Raw genomic sequence first — 18,635 nt, 5'->3', positions numbered from 1 at the left:
ACGTGCGCGTGTAAGGCAGGCAGCTCTCCGCAGGGCTTGCTTAACTAAGATAAATTGCACCTAATCCACTGTGCCAGGTGGAACATGGACCACGGTGGGTGCACTCACACAAACACACAGACACGCTCACAAATCAGCAGCACACACACACATCCCATTATAGGCTTGCTGCTGAAAATTAGCCCCGCGCCTTACCTGACACCCAGGACCAGACCACAACTCGATACCACCATTTACTTCCCGGCAACTCTCGCATTTATCACTGCTACCTGCCTTTCCGACAGACGGCCGCACGGACGGACAAAATGTCATGTCGCGGCATAAGAAAAGGTATCTGCTCTCTCACGTCGGCACCAGCTGACCTTGAGAATGTGGAGAAACAAAAGTGTCTATCCTTTTTTTTTTATCTTTAGAGAAGGAAAGAATGTGTTTGAAGTTATGGTCTGGACAGTAGTATAAGATGTAGCACTTCTACAAGAACATATAGATGAGTTGGTCATGGCTCAGTGATCTGCTAACTGTACAGTAGTATGGTGCTGTTGATAATTACTCACTGAAATCACCAGTGATGATTCATAGTTAGTATTTACAGAGGAGTGACACATTTAAAGGAAAAACTGGTGCGGGTGTGAATGTTTGACCCCTACAATGAGAGGATCTGGTGGCTTTGTTATACTGTGGGGGGTGTGATTTGAGTCCACTTGTCCCCTTAGAGTGAAGAGTCATTGGAAATCAATACAAAATAGTTCTGAGTGATAACCTTTATCCTTTGATGAAACATTTCTATCCTCATGGGAGTGGTGTCTTCCAGGATGATATGGCCCCCATCTATAGGACATCATGTTATTGCCTTAGCAGTCACCACATCTCAACCCAACTGAACAATCGAAAACCTTCACACTATCACAGCAATGCTGAAAAATGTTGATTATCTTGTCAGGTCACACCTGTTCAAGTTGACAGTGCCATTAAAATTTCTAGAATCGATGTGCTGGAAATTATGATTTTAAAAATGAAATATGATTTTAGAAGCAAACCAGGTGTCATATTTGACAGATATCTTTAGTTAAACTCATTCAAGCTTTAAATGTCCCATCCACACGTGTTTTAAGATGCATATCAATTACTCTACTTTAACTAATAATTTGGGTGTGTGGAATTGGGCTCCACAAAAAAAAGCTTAAATATCTTGTTATAATCTTTATAATTACATCTACTACTTCTCTTAAAAGTCCCAGAATCTACAAATATGTTTAGTTTATATGGTTAGTTTAAAAAGTTGAACTGGTGGACACAAGATGCCTCATACTTCACTAAAAAGTAAAGTTTGTTTCTCAGTGTAAATGCACTGCAGGCACCATTATTGCCTTCCAAACTATTTGTGATGTCACAAATCATGCTCATAGGTGCACTCCTCAAAATTGGATTGTCAGTGAGCTCAGAGAGACTTTCCTCCTCCAGCAGATGAATGTGAAAACAGTCCTCTGGTGTCAAACTCTGCACATACATCATTCTGCACAATGAAGCTCAAACATCCAGCTGCAGGAACTAAAAGTAAAGCACACTTTTTGAGCAGGGGGGGGGGGGACTTTAAATGACTTAAGAATAATTTCATAATTATTGTCATGGTTCGGGTCACTCAACAGTTTTGTAAGGTTTTCGTTCATACTACTTGCGCTCCATATAAGCAAGGTCACGACATCATCATTTTCCCCCTGTCTACATACTGACCCTTTTGAGATCAATAGTCAAAGGTCAGGCCTCTCTTGCTGTGTCATCTCTCTCTATAACACACATACACATACACACACACACACACACACACATACATGCGTTGTCTGCTCACTGGTAAATTAGCATTCAGAGCTGAAAAGCAGGTCAGTTGTCCTCCTCTTCCCTCCTTTTCCTCTCTGTCTCCTCCCTTCATCTTTCGGCTATTAACCTCTATTTCTATCTTGCATGTACAGTGTATCTTAATGATTTTCAGTGGTAGTCCTCATTAATCTCGTAGCCGCGTTGTCATGCTAATATCTACACTATAATTGACACTGCCTCTGAGCACGGTTAGCTCTTTTGTATGCTGTTTATTTTCTTTTTTCCTGGAGTTCTTAGGGGACATGAATTTAGTATTTAAGCTAGCGTGTATGTTAATTTATCATCTTTTTTCATCTTGGGCTCACTTTATCAGAAGCAGCAGTAGGTGGTGCCTGGAAGCCACCGTTGTGTCCTGTGCTTGCTTAACATGAGGAGAGCTGCTTAGTCAGTTACACTCTTATAACAAAAACTGTATGTGTGCATGAGTTTGTGTGTGTGTGTGTTTGTTGTTTTGTTTGCAGGGAGGAGACTGTTGTTGTTGTTGTTGTTGTTGTTTTTTGGAGACAGGCAGAGAAAGAAAGATTGACAACAAACAAGAGAAATCAATCCAGGGTTTATGTAGGTGGCACTTTGCAGGCCGCTCAAGGGCAGCGTCTGTTAGCTCAAGGCCTAATTGGCACATTGTGTGGCGCCTGTTGGACAAAAGAGGCTGGGCATAATGACTGCGACTGGAACCTTGTTGAAGCCACTGTCTGTTCGTGCTAGAGACAGGATTTTCAGATGCTTACATCAGGGGAGCTTTTATCAAGTTAGATCTCTGGTACACGTCGGCAGTGTGGGTGAGGTTTGAAATGACACAGACGATATTATGTATATTTGAAAATGTCATTTAGTCTCAGATGCTTTTTTTTTTTTTTTAATATCTAACCGCAGCAGTGCAGGATACAGATATTGTACTGCATTTAATGTCAGATCTCAAGTGTCCTTGAGAATAACTTTGCACCCCCCCACCCCCCACCCTCCTTCATTCATTGTGGAGGCATTGTTTTCACTTTGCAGCTTCATTATATTTCATTCCACCGGCACCCTGCCTTTTTTCTCAAAGGTGAATTCTATTGACTGAAAAATGCACTGGAGTTGAGAACTCTGCAGATCAGCAGTGATTTGTAATGTGATGAAGGGACTCTGAGGAGGACAGAAAGTGCATTTATATAGTAGGCGTTCTCCGTTCTTGTTTAAGGAAGCCAGAGGAGGAGCGAGGTCGGATAAACAGAAAGATGCATCAGGAAAAACACAAGGCAAAACAGGCAGCAGCCGTCTCAAGGCCTTCAAACATTGAGATTCACTTTGTACTCCATAGTCGACAATAGAAGACAAAGTGTTTTGTTTAGTTTTGTCATGGAAAAAAAAAAAAGGTGAAGCCAGTTGTGTCAAAAGAATGCTTAACAGGATTTACACTGAAAAGTAGGCATCCAAAATGCAAGCCACACTGTTTTTACCATTTAAAACTGTATCCATTGAAGTAAATGAATGGGAGAATAGAGTGGGGTGGGTGGGGGGGAGAAATTATAGAACTATACTCTTCTCCAATCAGCACAACAGGTAGAATCTTTAAAATATAACATGCTTAAACATTTGTAGTGTATTTCTTTGGCTCTGATGTATCGAAGGGAATGCCACAATGAGCATGTTTTGCTGTCACCACGGGCAACACATGCAGAATTGGTCCTTTTAGAGCAGCCAGCAAAAACGAGCAGTTCTATCAAGCATCCAAAATGACGGTCTTTCTTTCTGCGCTTTTTGTAGTTGAGAGGACTGTTGATGGGTCTCCAGAATGACAACAGTTTGGAGAAGAAAGCAAACCCACTGCGTGACTTTTACCATTCTATGCATCGCAGTTCAATCACAGCTGTATAGATTTGCTCTCAAATACAGCCTTGAAGAGCCACCCCCACCCACCCCAAACCACCCAAACAACATTTTTGCTAAACCGAGCTTGATCCATGGTCTATCTAACGCTCATCATGCTACCATCTTGGGGTAACATGACGGGATCTTGCCTGGAAAAGGTAATGGGGGGGAAATGTCATGACAAAATGCAATCAGGCTATTTTTGTGCGAGATGTCGATCTGTTCTCAAACCTCAGTAAGATAAGGAGGGTAAAGATGACAGATTTCACCATCTTTCAAACATTTGACACCATCTTATTCTATTATTCATCCGCCCAGCTTGACATTAGTGGTTATGAACTTAGGTGTGTGTGTGTGTGTGTGTGTGTGTGTGTGTGTGTGTGTGTGTGTGTGTGTGTGTGTGAGTGTGAGTCCACAGCAGACTTTCCAGGCAAGGCCCCCTCAGCCTGTCAAGGTGGTGATTAGAATGTGTAGTGACACACAGACATGTGCATCCTCACACTCAGAGAGACACACAAACACACACACACTCGCACCCTTCTCACTGCCTGCACTGAGGTGTTGTGGCCTGCAGCAGCATGCAAGGTCTGAAGCAGTTCACCTCTTGTGTCATTGAGTATTAGAGTATGGACTATCTGTCTGGTTCATTGCAGAGACACGCATCCAGCCGCGCATGCATGCATGTACGCACGCACGCACACACACACAAACTCACTGGGTGTTCCTTTTTGATTATGATTCTTAGCATTACTGCCTGAGGTGGAGAGTTTGGCTCCCAGCTGATAAATACCTACACACACACACACACACACACACACACACACACACACACACACACACACACACACACACACACACACACACACACACACACACACTGAATTTAGATGTACAGCATCTTTGGCTTTCACACATCTTCAAATGTCTCTCTTCAGTACACTTTCTATGCATTTAAGCATACACAACTGCTCGCACTTTTGCACTCCACATTTTGCGCTCTCACCCAGCATCACGTCCTGTTTCCTTCTCCATTTCCCTTTTTTTCCCCTCCAAGCTGAACTCAAGGTTTCACACATACTCTTTTAAACACGCATTCATTTTGTCTCACACACACAAGCGCACTCACACTATCCCCTTTCCTATCCCTGTCACACACACATACACAAAATCAAGCACTGCTAAGGGAACGGGCAGACTCATTCCCCGTCTGGCCTCGAGACCAGGATTGATTGATAGGAGAGGCAGCAGGGCAACCGAAATGAGTGAGGAATAGCAAGCGGCGGCGCATGCTCCTACCTCCACGCCTTGATGATATTGTTAAATTGGCTATTCTCTGGCTAATGCTGTCGTTATGTCCACAGAATATTACCGTCTGTCTTGGTAATGCAACTCATGTCATGCTGGGACCCGCATTTTTTAAGATGATTTAGTCTCTACCTGGACGAGACCTAGACTGAGGTATTATCTGAATTTTATCATGTGAGGACCCCTCTGACACCCACGTCGGCCGCTGAGTTAGTTTATGAAAGAGAGAGAGAGAGGGGGGGGGGGGAAGAAACAATATCTGCTACATATTTTTTACTTCAGCCCAAACTCTCTGATGTGCCCGCAAATGCAAATCAGCATCCACCTTTGTGCTTCCTTCACTTTCTTTTTTTCTTTTGTTTCCCAAGATCATATTTTTACACAGCATGCTTCATCAGTGCACTGCTTCTGTATGGTCAGACATCTGTGAACTGGCCAGCTCAACTGGATTACTCTACACCTGGGCAGACCAGCTCCATTGAAGCAGAGGGTTAAGTGTTTTATTTAAGGTCACTTCCACCTGAACAGTAGTCGAAGGGACGGAAAATATATTCATTAATTTTACTGCATTTTTCTCCCATATTGCCGTACAATACAAAAAAATTCAAAAGCTTGTTTTTAATGATGATCAAGAAAATCAGTGAGGAATACGTCGCTCCACCTGGAAGTAGAAATGTCAAACGTTTGATTCTGGCAGATTCTTCTTTATAAAGATTCTTATTAATAAAATTAATTTGGAAAGGTTTTGGTCACTGGTTATTTCAGATTCACAATTTCCTCCAAAAATTTGCACATTAAATGATTAATACAGATACATGATATGTGATTATACTCTGGGATGGATGACACATTTGCATAGAGGAGCCAAATTCCTTCAGCACCTCAATCAGATGGTCACACAGTTTGTTTTCCTGTCTGTTTTGCAGCAGAGGAAACAACAACATGCAAATTAGTTGATGGTCACAATATTTTATTGTACACAATATGTATAAGTCCATTTTGTTTGGTTCCATGCCTTCTAGCCAGTCCACTGGTCTCAGTTCATGTCAGCATTGTTTAAAAATCAATGCAAATAGGTCAAAACCTTCTGTATGGTTGGACATTGTGTGGTCAATGTGTGAAATCGTGGCCAATTTGTCACAGGGCTAGTGTCTATAATGTGTCTTCCTGGATATTGAATGTTCAGCTGCAATTTTCTGTAGTGGTCCCAGTTGTATTTGCTGGCTAAGTATACTGGAGTAGCAAAACATGACATGGTCAAGTCATGCTCGAGTCAAAAAAGAAATAAGAAGAGGGTATAAATATAGTTCCAAGAATAAGACTTCCCCAGAACTTGGATGTTTGATTTTTCTGCCTCTTGCCTGGTAGATGGTTCTGGAGACTGTGGTGGAAATTATACATAAACGGTTTGACTGTATTTTCGGTGCAAATGGAGGCAAATTAGAGTTTTTTCTCTGCCTGGTTACCGCAGTTACAGTCCAATCAAGCCTGCCTGCAGAGCAACCACTCCACACTACACTGATACAACAGCTACATGATGGTTTACCTGCAAGACTTGTGTTTCAATGCTGTTGTATATCGTTTATGTTGGGTAAACCACAGTAATGAAATGCCATCTCACTCACTCACTCACGGTCAGCTGTGGTTACAGGGCAGGTCTGTAGCCGGTTCAGTAGAAAATGTTAAAGTTAATACTTTTTCAAAAAATGATGACTCTACCCACAATAGATATTGGAAAACTTTGCAAAATAATTTAAAATGTGGGTGCGTGGGTTTTTTTTGCTGTATGGTTTTTGCCTAGTTGCTGCAATAATTTCAACACAAAAGTTTCAAAGTTGAAAGAGTTCATGATAAAAATAATATTTGCAACTAAGAATAAAGATATTAGCCCAATTTTGCATCTTGATCCCACTCTCAACAAGTAAACAAATACATCTGTGGAGGGCTATGTATTGTCACCGTTGCGGAATGATTTCTCATCGCTGCCAAGAATCTATTTGTGTATGAATCTATTTCCGAGGGCTCCTGGTCACTCAGCTGCTCAGTTGACCTACGAGCTCTGAGTAGAAACATTGCAGTTTCACGTTCTTTGAATTTCTTCAGAGCCTTTCTTTGCACTTTTTGAAATTCTCAGCACTCGAAGTTATTTCATAACCTGCCTCAAATCCATACCTTTTCACACTTCTGCCTTTTGAAACCTGCAGAAACAGTTGAAATGAACTAATGGTGAAGACATCTCAAGGACATTCAGAGGAATTTGAAACAAGTGTAAATGTTTAACTGGTAACATCCACGCCTGAATCCAAACTTCAGTCGTCGACCTTAAAGTCTTTCTGAGCAAGGTTAACAGAAAAGCAAGTCAACAGAGATCTATGGGTTGTCACTCACCAAGACATCACAGTGTGAAGTGATTAAACACAGTTTGTAGCCGGTTAGTTGGCTGAGGAAAACCATCACTTTCTGTTTGTTGTTGTCATCACACTTTAACAGTTTGTACAACAGGCTGTGTATCTCAGTATCTCATCTACACTGTATTAGGCTCCCACTTAGTGACTGAGCTGATTTTTAGTTAACCTACTGCTTGATTTATCAGTGGCTATTAGATTTCTATTATGTGACTGGTGACAGATACACATATACTGTACTTCCTCTTTAAATACTGTCTTTTTAAATGCATTTATGTATTTTTTTTTAACTCAGTGATCAGTAATTAATGCTCAAAGGGCAAATACTGCATGTAAATAGAAAAAAAAGGATTTGTAGTATGGAACACTTTAAATAATAGCAGACACTATATTAATACAATTAAATGTAAATTATGGACATAAAGTTTAGTTTACTTGACAGATGTTAATGATATGTATATGATGTATAATCAGTGATAACATTGTTGCTCTGTGAAAAGAAAGAGTTTTAAAATATTTGATAGGTTGACATGGAGTGTCTATACAGGGAAACCCCTCACCCATTAAATCTATTTCAGTAATATCGTATAAGTAATGTTAGGATTTTATGACACAATTTGATTTGACACTAAACATACAGACATTGTACACACACACAAACACACACACACACACACGATACAAATCACGATACAATTCACACAACAAGACTATACAGGACAGTAAAGGGAGTTGCCGATTGGATAAGACAGGGGAGAGAGGCGGTTTATTGGTTTTCCTGCCTCTGTTGTCAATCCTCCAGCCTTCAGCTTTCGCTTCAAAGACAGATCACTTTGTGCACAATTTCCCTACTAATGATAGGTTGTAGGGGCAAGTTTACGCATCACAGGCGCTCCAGAGGTAAGCACCCATACTGATTTGCGTAGAGGTGCAGAAACGGATACAGAAGTTTAGGTGGCAGGCTGCTGTCCTTCTCCATTGAGGTGTGTGTGTGTGTGTGTGTGTGTGTGTGCTCTCCTAGCTCGCCTCTGGGCAGAGCCACTCTCCAGCAGACTAACTCCTAGTCTGTCACCAGCACGCCTTTCCCTTTCTCATGCTTTGCCTTTAGCTTCCTCTGTTATTCCTCTCACACACACTCGTTTTAATTCACACCTGCTCGCTCTTCATTTGTCATTGTCAGAATTACAAAGAAGACACTTGCATCTTTTGCCACCTGCTACCCCCCAAACCAGCTGATTTTTATTTATTTTTTATGAAATATACCACACACTAACCCTCTCCCATGGGTTTGCTACTACACTAAAGAATCAGAGCTGAGAAGCAGACACACACACACACACAGAGAAAACACAAAGTGCCAAACACCACCTGACACCGCCTCCGCCTCCTGTGGTTTGTCACAGAATTGCTACACGGTTTGCAGTCTCTATCTTCCCCCTCATATACTCTATCTTTCCCCATCCTCCCACCCCCCCACCCCTCCTCCCTGTCAATCTACTCTGCTTGCTTTTGTCTCACTGACCATGTCAATCACGAAATAAAAGGCTAGATTAAAAGGGTCGATTGGGTACACACAGTCCATCCCGGTATGAAAGAGTGTGAATAGGGCCTCTCCGCCAGTCTGTGTCCATTCACTGTTCCAATCCAGATGTTGTTGAAATTCAGTGAGATTTTATTGTCGGAGAGGGAAAGAGGCAGCACTACACTAATGCTGCACTCACACAGGAGCTGTTAGTCTAATTGAGCCAGGCCATTGGCATTTGTTTTCAGTGTGGAGTAAGTGGAACAACATGACAATGAGGGAGAAGTATCTATGTGTTAGGAAGAGGTTACTTAAATACGAGATAAATGAATCCAAATAATCCAGACCTTGTTCTCTACTCTATTGCTGCAGAGTTAATTGAGTTCTGAGTGTGACTAGTGACCAACTGAAATATTAATAGCCTATAGTTTGACTCAAGTCACTCCTTGCTTTACATAACATTACCACCAGGGGTCGAATTCAGGCCATTAGAAAGAAGCCAAAAGAGAAATGTCACCCATGTAATTAGGTGACATTACATTTTGTTTTCATTCAATCCCTTTTCTTTCTCCTCGCCTCCCTTTTTCCCTTCCTTTCATCTCCTGTCCTTTTTTCCCCCTCTATATAATACCCTCTTCCTCTCTTTCCACCGTCCTTCACCTTTTCATCTTCTAGGCTCTTTGTCTCTCTCTCTATCTCTCTCTCTCTCCGCTTGCCATCCTCCCCTCTTCCACCTCTCCAGTTTGTTCTCGTTAACAGCCCCAGCAGGAGAAGGATGTGCTCTACAGACTGGAGTCTAGGGGGCCACAGCTGCCCAATAACACCCTGATTTATAAACCTCCTGCAGCTAGCCTGCATGGAGATGCTGTTTTGCTCGCTTGCCGCGGCTGTTACTTACAGCCGAGGAAGGCAGGGTTGTTTGTATTTCAGGCCGCCACGTCCTTACGATGTGTCTGGCGTAATGAAATGGCTCTCCTCGTAATGTATCTAGCCTTCTCTGCAGTAGCTGAGGCCTGTCTGTGTATCTATCTGACCGCTTTCTATCCGCTGGGATATATTTACTGATATATAAGAATGAAGGGATGGCTGGCAAATTCCAAACTGATGTTTGTTTTAGAAATCTCCACCACAACGACTTGATAACAGGAGATGAAGCCTTTTGTTTTTCCTCTGTTTGTTTCTCCCTCATATCCTTGTTGCTTTTTTTTTTTTTTCCGTTTCTGAAGTTTCTCATATCTTCTCCTCCCCTCCCTCCCTCTGTTCGTACACCGTGTCCACTTCCAGATGGAGACCATTTATTCACAGATCAAAAAAAATTCAATGAAGTTCATTTTAAATTAAATCTTTTTTCTCTCTCTCTCTCACCCCCATTCCTCTGACTTTTCTTCTCTCTGCTTTCCTACTTCTTTCTCTGCCTCTAGTCCAGTACCAGATGGAGATGATGCGTTCCCTGCGTCACGTCAACATCGACCATCTGCATGTGGGCTGGTACCAGTCCACCTACTATGGCTCTTTTGTCAGCAGAGCACTCCTCGACTCCCAGTTTAGCTACCAGCATGCCATCGAAGAGTCCGTTGTGCTCATTTATGGTAAGTAGACCAAAACAGACCATATAAAAACTGTATTCCAATGATACATTTATTTTCATCTGCACCACTGCACAGACCCAAACAATGTGAGTGCATAAGCTGGTGAACACACATAGATGGGGTACATTTTACCATCAATAAATCCTCAAATGGATCACAGGGCCTTCCTGAAAATCTCAGCCACAACTTGACATTGAATTAATATATTAGCCTCACGATGCTACCTCTGCTACACATCGTTGTGTAACCATTTAAAAATATATTAGGATGCTCTGCTAAACCATGACAATATGCTCACAACTTGATAATAAATAGAATTAAGTTTGACGTTTGTTGAGATGGTTTTGTAATGAAAAATAACTTTGTTTTCACCTTTTTAAGTCGGTGGTTTCATTAAATGGAAGCCTGTTAATAATAAGGGTTCAACCACTGGTCAGTACTGGGAATGAGTAAAGTGTCTCGGTCTAATTCTTTGCCAATTTATCGCCATCGAAACCAAGTGTTTTATTGACAATGCTGTAAAAGAACGTGAATAGAGAGAGCAGATCCAGTGCCATATATTGTTGACCTGTCACACAAACTGCTCAGCCAACCACTAATGACAGAGGTGCATGCAGGTTAACAGTGGTCAGTTAAGAGCTACACAGTAGGTCCAATTCTACCAACAATGAGAAATCTCAAAGTCTTCGAAAGATTCAATATACCAGGTCATATATTGTGGTCTTTCTCCAGCAATAAAAATGGGACTAATAATAAGGAGTTGATTACATTACATTTATTGGTCATATCCATCATAGTTTTCAGGCCTGATTAAGGTATCTCAAGTCAAATTTAGTCTCTTGAATCAAAAGAAATCCAAGAATAGGACTGCCACTGAGAGGTCTTATGATATTCTACTGTGGTTCACATCCTCGAGGTCTCAGCAATAGATCAGCGTGATAGAAGTGAGAAAAGCTTGAGCTGAGGTTAGTGCAGCTGTTTGACTAAAATGAACATCAAGACGGTTGGATTTAGATTTACATTCTAAGATAAATGCTGCAAGTGTTTAAATTAGCATCAAGTGCCTTTTTTTTAAAATAGATCTAAAATAGATCTTTTAAAATAAATAAAATCAGTAACAGACAGTAAAGTAGTGTCAGGTAGGAGCAATTCAGAGGTAGTGAGGTGCACATCCCAGTCCTGACACTGTAAAGACATAGGTCATTCCAACCCATAAGTCATCAGTGTCAGGTGAGAAGAAGCTGCTTGTAACGGCCATATTTCACAGAAGTAGCACCCGTCTGTCTCGTAGCCCTTCTAAGGCCAGCGGCAGCAGAGATAACAGTGATGAGCAACAGAGAAAATAAACAGAATTAACAAGGTAGCCCATAGTCACTAACTTGATGTGTGTACATCATATGCCCGCGCTTGCTTGACAGTAAAGACCTTTAAGAGGTGCTCATAATTGCTGCACCACAAATGCAATCTCTTTCAAGCGGCTGCAATGTTAGTGCAACAGAAAACTAAAACCTGCTACTATAAAACAGTGTAGATTAAACCCTGCTGCGCCTGAATGAATAATTGATTACTTCATAACAGCAGCAGGTGGTCACCGAGTTCAGAGTCGGTGCATTACATGGAGAAGAGTACATTGAAGTATATTACAAAGATAATGAGTCATTTGTGGCTGAGGACTATGACAGCACTGTGTTTTTGACATGTCGTAATGAAATATGACTCTCACATCACAGATATAGACTTTGTTAAAAAGCCAGATAGCGTAAAGATGGTGTTTCTTGGCTGTATTGTACACCTCATGATGTTCTGAGTTTACCTCCCTCAGGTTTATGAGCTGAAAAATAAGTAGTATAGCTAGGGTCACACAAAAAAATGTCTTCCAAACTCACTGACCTGGAGTCACAATCTTTTATTAAAACAGCTCAGTGTTTATCTACTTACTACCAGTCAGGAGAGAGATGGCAAACAGAATTATCGCTTGAGAAAAAAAATGATGAAAACAGCTTTGAATTGCAGCAAGGTTTCTGCGCCGGTGAGTGTAAAGGAACTCCCCCGGTCCTGTTCTTTCTCTCCGGAGTCACTTCAGAGTTGTCATGTTCCTGTATTTGTACAAATCCATGATGGACAAAGATTAATTTTAACCAGCTGACTCTTGAACCCCTCTGATCTAGTCCTGCCAGCCAGCTGGCCGCTCTGTCGGCCCATTCTCATTCTAAACGAGTGCGCCTGTTAATGTCAATCAATAATGCAGTGCTTAATGGATCAGAGCACCTCAAAGGAATTGACATTATCTCTGTTTAAAGTCAGAGGGAAAGAAAATTGATTTCTTTTTTGTTCTCTTCGTCATTAGCTTACTGGTCATTTTATGCCCATGAATGAATCAATCAGGCGGCCAACTGGGGAGTTAATAGCTTCCGCCCAGTGACAGGTTAGAATTACAGCGGGTTGTTAAAACCAGTTGGTTAAATATGTTCACCATTACAACAGGGTTTTATTACAGGGGGTGAACAGTTGAAAGGGTTAAAGATGGGCAGCTTTTAAGTCGGGGAGATAAAGAACTACTGGTCCAAAATAGAATCTCATCAAAAGCTTACTTCTGAATATTATTGTATGATTATTGAACATTATTATTATTACGGTATAAATACTGTATGAAAGATTTCAAGAGCCACTCCACCAATTTTATACAAGAAGCTAACATTACTGGTCACAAGGAGTACCTCTTCAGTTGTTTGTCTTCTGTGGCTCTGGATGTTTTCCAGCATCACAGTTATCTCTGCTCACATTACAAAATGGAGGTGTAGGGTTTGAAAGAGGTGAGCATTTAAAGATAAAGAGAAATATTTTATTATGGGAAATGTAAAATCCAGTGTTTTTGTTATGAGCATTGAGGTCAGGGTATCCTGGCCTCTCCTGATGCGGACCAGTCTTTTAAAAAATCTTTCTATTGTGAGTCTCCAATTTTATGGAAAGGCAATATTATATGTAGTGATCCAAGTCTGTATCTATATTTGCTCTTTTTAAGGCAGCACATCCGTTTTCTTAGTAAATTCATTACAGATGTGAAATGTCAAAACCCTTTTAACCCCCGGATGGCTTGCACTTTACTGAGGAAGAACATGAGTCTGATTTCTCCACAGCAGATCCTTTGTCATCCCCTTGATTACTTGGTATTGACGCTCACATAACATCTACAGATTGAAGACAAAACTGAAACAAAACGTCCTCCCAGTTTACCGCAGCAGCTTATTGCATGTTGACCATCGGACCACATGCATACAGAGCGTTTGTAAATGTGTGCGTCACGTGGTACACACTAGCCTTTCCTTTTGGCAGGAAATATGAAGTACTGAATCTCTGAGCAGATCAGGCCAGATGACACAGGGATTGGAATTCACAGTTTTTAATTCAGTCTGCAAGCTTCCTGCGAGAGTTGTCTCAGTCAAATATAGCTGTCACCACCCAGTCTCAGTGGGGATTGGCCGGCAACAAAATTGAGATAGGCTGTCAATTGTCAATCTTATTTGGGATTGGCTGTGCTGTAGGCAAATGGCTTTTCACAGTTTGGCTTTTGGGCTGGGAATAAGTCACTCTAAAATATCTGGTAAACTGTTTTGTGGCTTTCAGCATGTCCACTCTGTCAGCATGTCCACTCTGAGCCAATATTCCTACTCACACTCTCTCTCTCTTGAAAGTAGCATGAACAGGAAGTGGAAGAGAATTAGACGAGAGAAGCTTTCCTCAGTAGCTTGAAATATTGAAATAAATAGCTTGAAATAAACATTTGATCTTTTTAAATGCTACTTTATATTGACACTTCAGTTTGTCAGATTGGCTTTAAAGAACCCAAAGTTTGCTGTGTCTTCAAATGACTAGGACAGTAGCTCCTCTACTCCTTTCCATCTTGCTCATATTTGTAAGCCTGCACAGACAACATAAATGGGTTTTTTTTCCAATCCAAAAATTGAGAGACAGCATGATTATAAATGAATCGACAAAATCAGTCAAGAGATATGATGGTACTCTATCTTCCCTCATTGATTTTTATGGTGTCTCATCTGCAGCCAGAAGCTTTTAACAATACATTTAGTTATTACTTCTTTTCACTGAGGAGCGATGTAATGTTCAAATCAGTTATGTTTTGTAAACAGTGAATTGACATTTTTAAGATGAATGAAATTAAAAACAGCCAGTTCTGTACACAGACTGACTGCTGGACACTGTTATCGTTTTTGCATTCAGGACAAATTGCAATCCACAACAGGCCATGATGTATAGAATTGAAATCAATGTCTGTATTAGAAGCAATATAGTATAACTTTGACCTGTGATGGTGGGCAGTACATAATGGATGGACACATTACTGTATTCCATTGCAGAGTTTTCCGTAAGCACTGGCTGCCGGTAAAAAAAAAAGACAACTACTCATTTAAGTCCAGCCGGCCATTTTACCGTAATACTTTTTTATTCTAATAAAATAATTTTGATAAACAAGTTGTGATTCACTGTACGTGTACGTTTACAACCACTGAGCTCCACTTCAGAACGATGCAAGCACGATGATAGAGAAACTGTCAGTCCTGCCCCCACATGCTCTATATGTGTGTGTGTGTGTTTGTGTGTGTGCTCAGCTGAGAGACCGTGTCCTGCTGAGTAGAGAGCGGAGAGACGTCTGCAGTGTTTGACAAATATTAGCCAAATAATTTATTACAAAACACATTAAGAAATACATTGATTGCACAGACAGGGGACATCCTTATTTGTGGAGCTACTTCAGAAAACACTAGTGGCAGAAACATCATGATTATACAGTATTAAAAAGTATTCTATCATTTTCTGGGCTTAATGAATGAATGATCTTTATTTACATAATGCGTTTTACACTGGAACCATCTCTAAGACTTATTACAGACGTGGATGAAATAGGCAGTATATTCAGAATAACAGGCCTGGGTCATATGAAGAAATGTGACACTCAGGATGATAGTCAAGATGAAAATGATGACTAAGATGACTAGAAATTGAGTAGATTCAGTAGATTTACATGATTTGAGTCAAGTGATTCAGTTTTGTTAGTTTTTTAGTTTTTCTGGCATGTGTATTTTTATTGAATAATAGTACATTTATGATTCTAGTAAACAATACATTAACATGAAGGTGTCAATAATTAAAAAATAAATGAAAATTAAGCTATAATTACAAAAGCTTAATTACAAAAGTTGTGATAAGACAGTAATAGGCATGGTTTTAAATAGCTATTTACAGACTGTTGGTTAAAATGCACAGGTAGAACTAATTCTTTACAATAATTCACTACATGTTTACTCTGGTTGGAAAACTCATTAAAATAAGCAGTAATTAAGAACTGTGTGTATGATGGATTAGTGGCATTAGAATGTGCCAGGGGCCATCAAACTTTGGCTTCTATGACCAAAAAAGGTTTTACTGGGGGGGCATGCCCACAGAATCCCCTAGCTGTCTACTTTTCCAAGTCTTACTGGCTCCTACATATCCTTGTGGAAAGCCCTGCCATTGATGACAAACAAGTTATATTATCACAGCCACACATGTTGTATAGCGACTATGAAGTTGGCATTAATAAATAGGAAAACAAGCTAAGCTCCTAATATGTGCTGTTGTCATGGCCTGCCAAATTCCATTTGCAGATCTAGTTGTTAAATTTAGCTCTGCTTACCAGCAAATAAAATTTCAAAGGGATTTTGTTCTTCACACCAGTAGACCATCGGATCAACAGCATCTTTGTGAAATGACTGAATCTTTGAATCTTGAAATGTGGTATTTAGTTTTCACAGAAAAAGCTTTCAGTGGTGCTGCTCCAGTTGCTATCTGTGCCATTGTGCTACTGCATTGGATTTTTTTAATAGTTGTTTGTTTGATTTTGTGAGAGAAACATCAGGTTAAGACCTTTATGGCGACTTTGCGCAACTCCCTGCTGTGCCAAACATGCCAAACAATCCCAGTGTGTGTGGCGACACAGCTATCAGTCTCCTGTACCTGAGAGGCACTGCTGTCACTAAGCTCAGCTGGACTTACCCCCATCACAGACCTGCCTGAAGCTGTGAACGTGCAAACCTGAATGATGCAGGTGTCAGCAAAGAGGCAGACGAGAAGGATTAAGACAGCGCCTCAGACTACGGAGAAACAGACCTCCTTTGCCCTCCATGATACTTTGCAACAGGAGGTCACTGAGTAGCAACATGGAGGAACTCTGCATCAGTGCCAGGGCATGTTTTGAGTATCACGAATCAAGTGTCATGGTGCTCACAGACACCTAGGAAAACTGTCTCCACATGGATATTCCAAACCCTGGGTTGAAGTTAAGGGTTTCTCACTCATCTGTGTTGACAGAAACAAATCTACAGGGGAAAGACAGGTGTGGAGGAGTCTGTGTATTTGTGAATAATAACTGATGCAAACAATACACAGTTAGAGAAACAGTTGGTAACTCTGACGTTGAACTTTTTTTGTGTAAGTATGAGTTCGGAAACATAATCTGTGTGATCTACGTCCCACCCAGCGGTAATGCAGCGTACACCTGAGACCCTTGTTTTTTATTCTGGGTGACCTTAACCACTGCAAACTTGAGCTATCCCTTCGTGGTTTTGATCAATATGTTATGTGTAAAACAGAGACAAGACAACAAGATTTTAAACACATTATTAAAAAATGTTGTTAACCAGGCCTCTGCTCTCCTGATGCTGACCTCCTGTCTCCACCACTCAGCCCCATAGTTTCCCCCTCCCTCTGGATCTCTCTCCCCAAACACATCTGATCTATCTATGTTCAAATCTCGACTCAGAACTGCTTTTAATTTGTGCCTAATATGTGTTATATGCTTTGTGTTGTTTTTCTAAGATCATTTTAACTTGTGTAAAGTGCCTTTGTGTACCTTTTTGAAAAGTGTCCTATAAATAAGTTTTGTCATTATTATTATTAATATTATAAATGTTAAATGTAGCACAGCTACACTCAGACCACCTCTGGCACATTCTGACCACAACACACAGCACATCTAATGCCAACATAAGACTGTTTACATGCAGAATAACACAGGTTAAAACAGTGACTTTGTGGTCAGAAGACAGCATAGAGTCACTAAAAGGATGCTTAATGTGAACTAATTGGAATATTTACATAATTCTCAATCAAAAGGAACTCAATCAATTGTTATGGGGGGCGTGGAGACAGCAACAGGACAAGATAGAGCAAAATTTCACCACAAAACGGATGATGTTCAAAAAGCCAACAAACTGAATGAGTTTTACCTCAGGATTGTAACACTCTGACAGACTGTTTCAAGTGACTCTGGCACCAGACCAACTGTGGCCTGGTTGTTGAAGGTCCAGTCACTCTTCTGTCAGGCTTGCACAGAAAAGTCTACAGGCCACCCAGGTGGCATGTATGCTTTTCTGCTGAGGACTTCTGCAGAGGCGTTGACTCCAGCATGGTGCCCTATTTTCCAGCAGTCACTGGACTCTCACACTGTCCCTGCCTTCTAGAAAAAGACTATTATTACACCACTTCCTGAGAAACATGTCCTGTTGACAGCAATGATTACAGACGGATAGATTTAACTTCACTTGTGATGCAATACTTGGAAAAATACATGGTTTTCTTACTCAAAGCAGATCTAAATCCACTGTTAGATCTTTTCAATAAGCTTATAGACAGAGGAGGAGCACTGACAATACTGTTAACAGCGGCACCCACTTGAGTTTGACATACCACAAAAAGTGTGTTGTTAACCACCCTGCCAAATTTGAATAATTAAAAAAAGTCAGCCTCTGTCTCTGCTCCCAAATGCCGTGGGCGTGCCCGCCGAGTTTGCTGAAGCCCCGCCCCCTACCAAGTGTCACCTGTCAATCAAAGTAATTCGGCAGCTAACTGTAGACTGTAGTAGTAGTAGTGTGCGCTGAATGTATTCATACAGCTACAGCAGCAGGGGCGGGTTTATGCTTATCACCACCGCATTACGTAACGCAGCAGTGATTTTCAGACCCGCCCACTAAATCCTGAACACAGAAATCTTGAAACACAGTTTGTGAAGCCTAGCTCCACAATTCAAATCTA

The 18,635-nt window shown here is 40.9% G+C and overlaps 1 protein-coding gene across 1 annotated transcript in view; it reads left to right on the top strand.

Moving 5' to 3' along the window:
* Nucleotides 1-18,635, top strand: part of LOC128366359 (eukaryotic translation initiation factor 3 subunit H) — a 62,984-nt gene that overhangs the window by 21,583 nt on the left and 22,766 nt on the right. Inside the window, exon 3 of the mRNA XM_053327042.1 lies at nt 10,380-10,547. Within this exon, the coding sequence (XP_053183017.1) occupies nt 10,380-10,547 (168 nt within the window). The remainder of the gene's footprint in view (nt 1-10,379; nt 10,548-18,635) is intronic.

This window comes from Scomber japonicus, chromosome 10 (genome assembly GCF_027409825.1).
Source record: "Scomber japonicus isolate fScoJap1 chromosome 10, fScoJap1.pri, whole genome shotgun sequence".
Classification (NCBI taxonomy): domain Eukaryota; kingdom Metazoa; phylum Chordata; class Actinopteri; order Scombriformes; family Scombridae; genus Scomber; species Scomber japonicus.
This window is presented reverse-complemented; position numbering and strand designations above follow the sequence as displayed.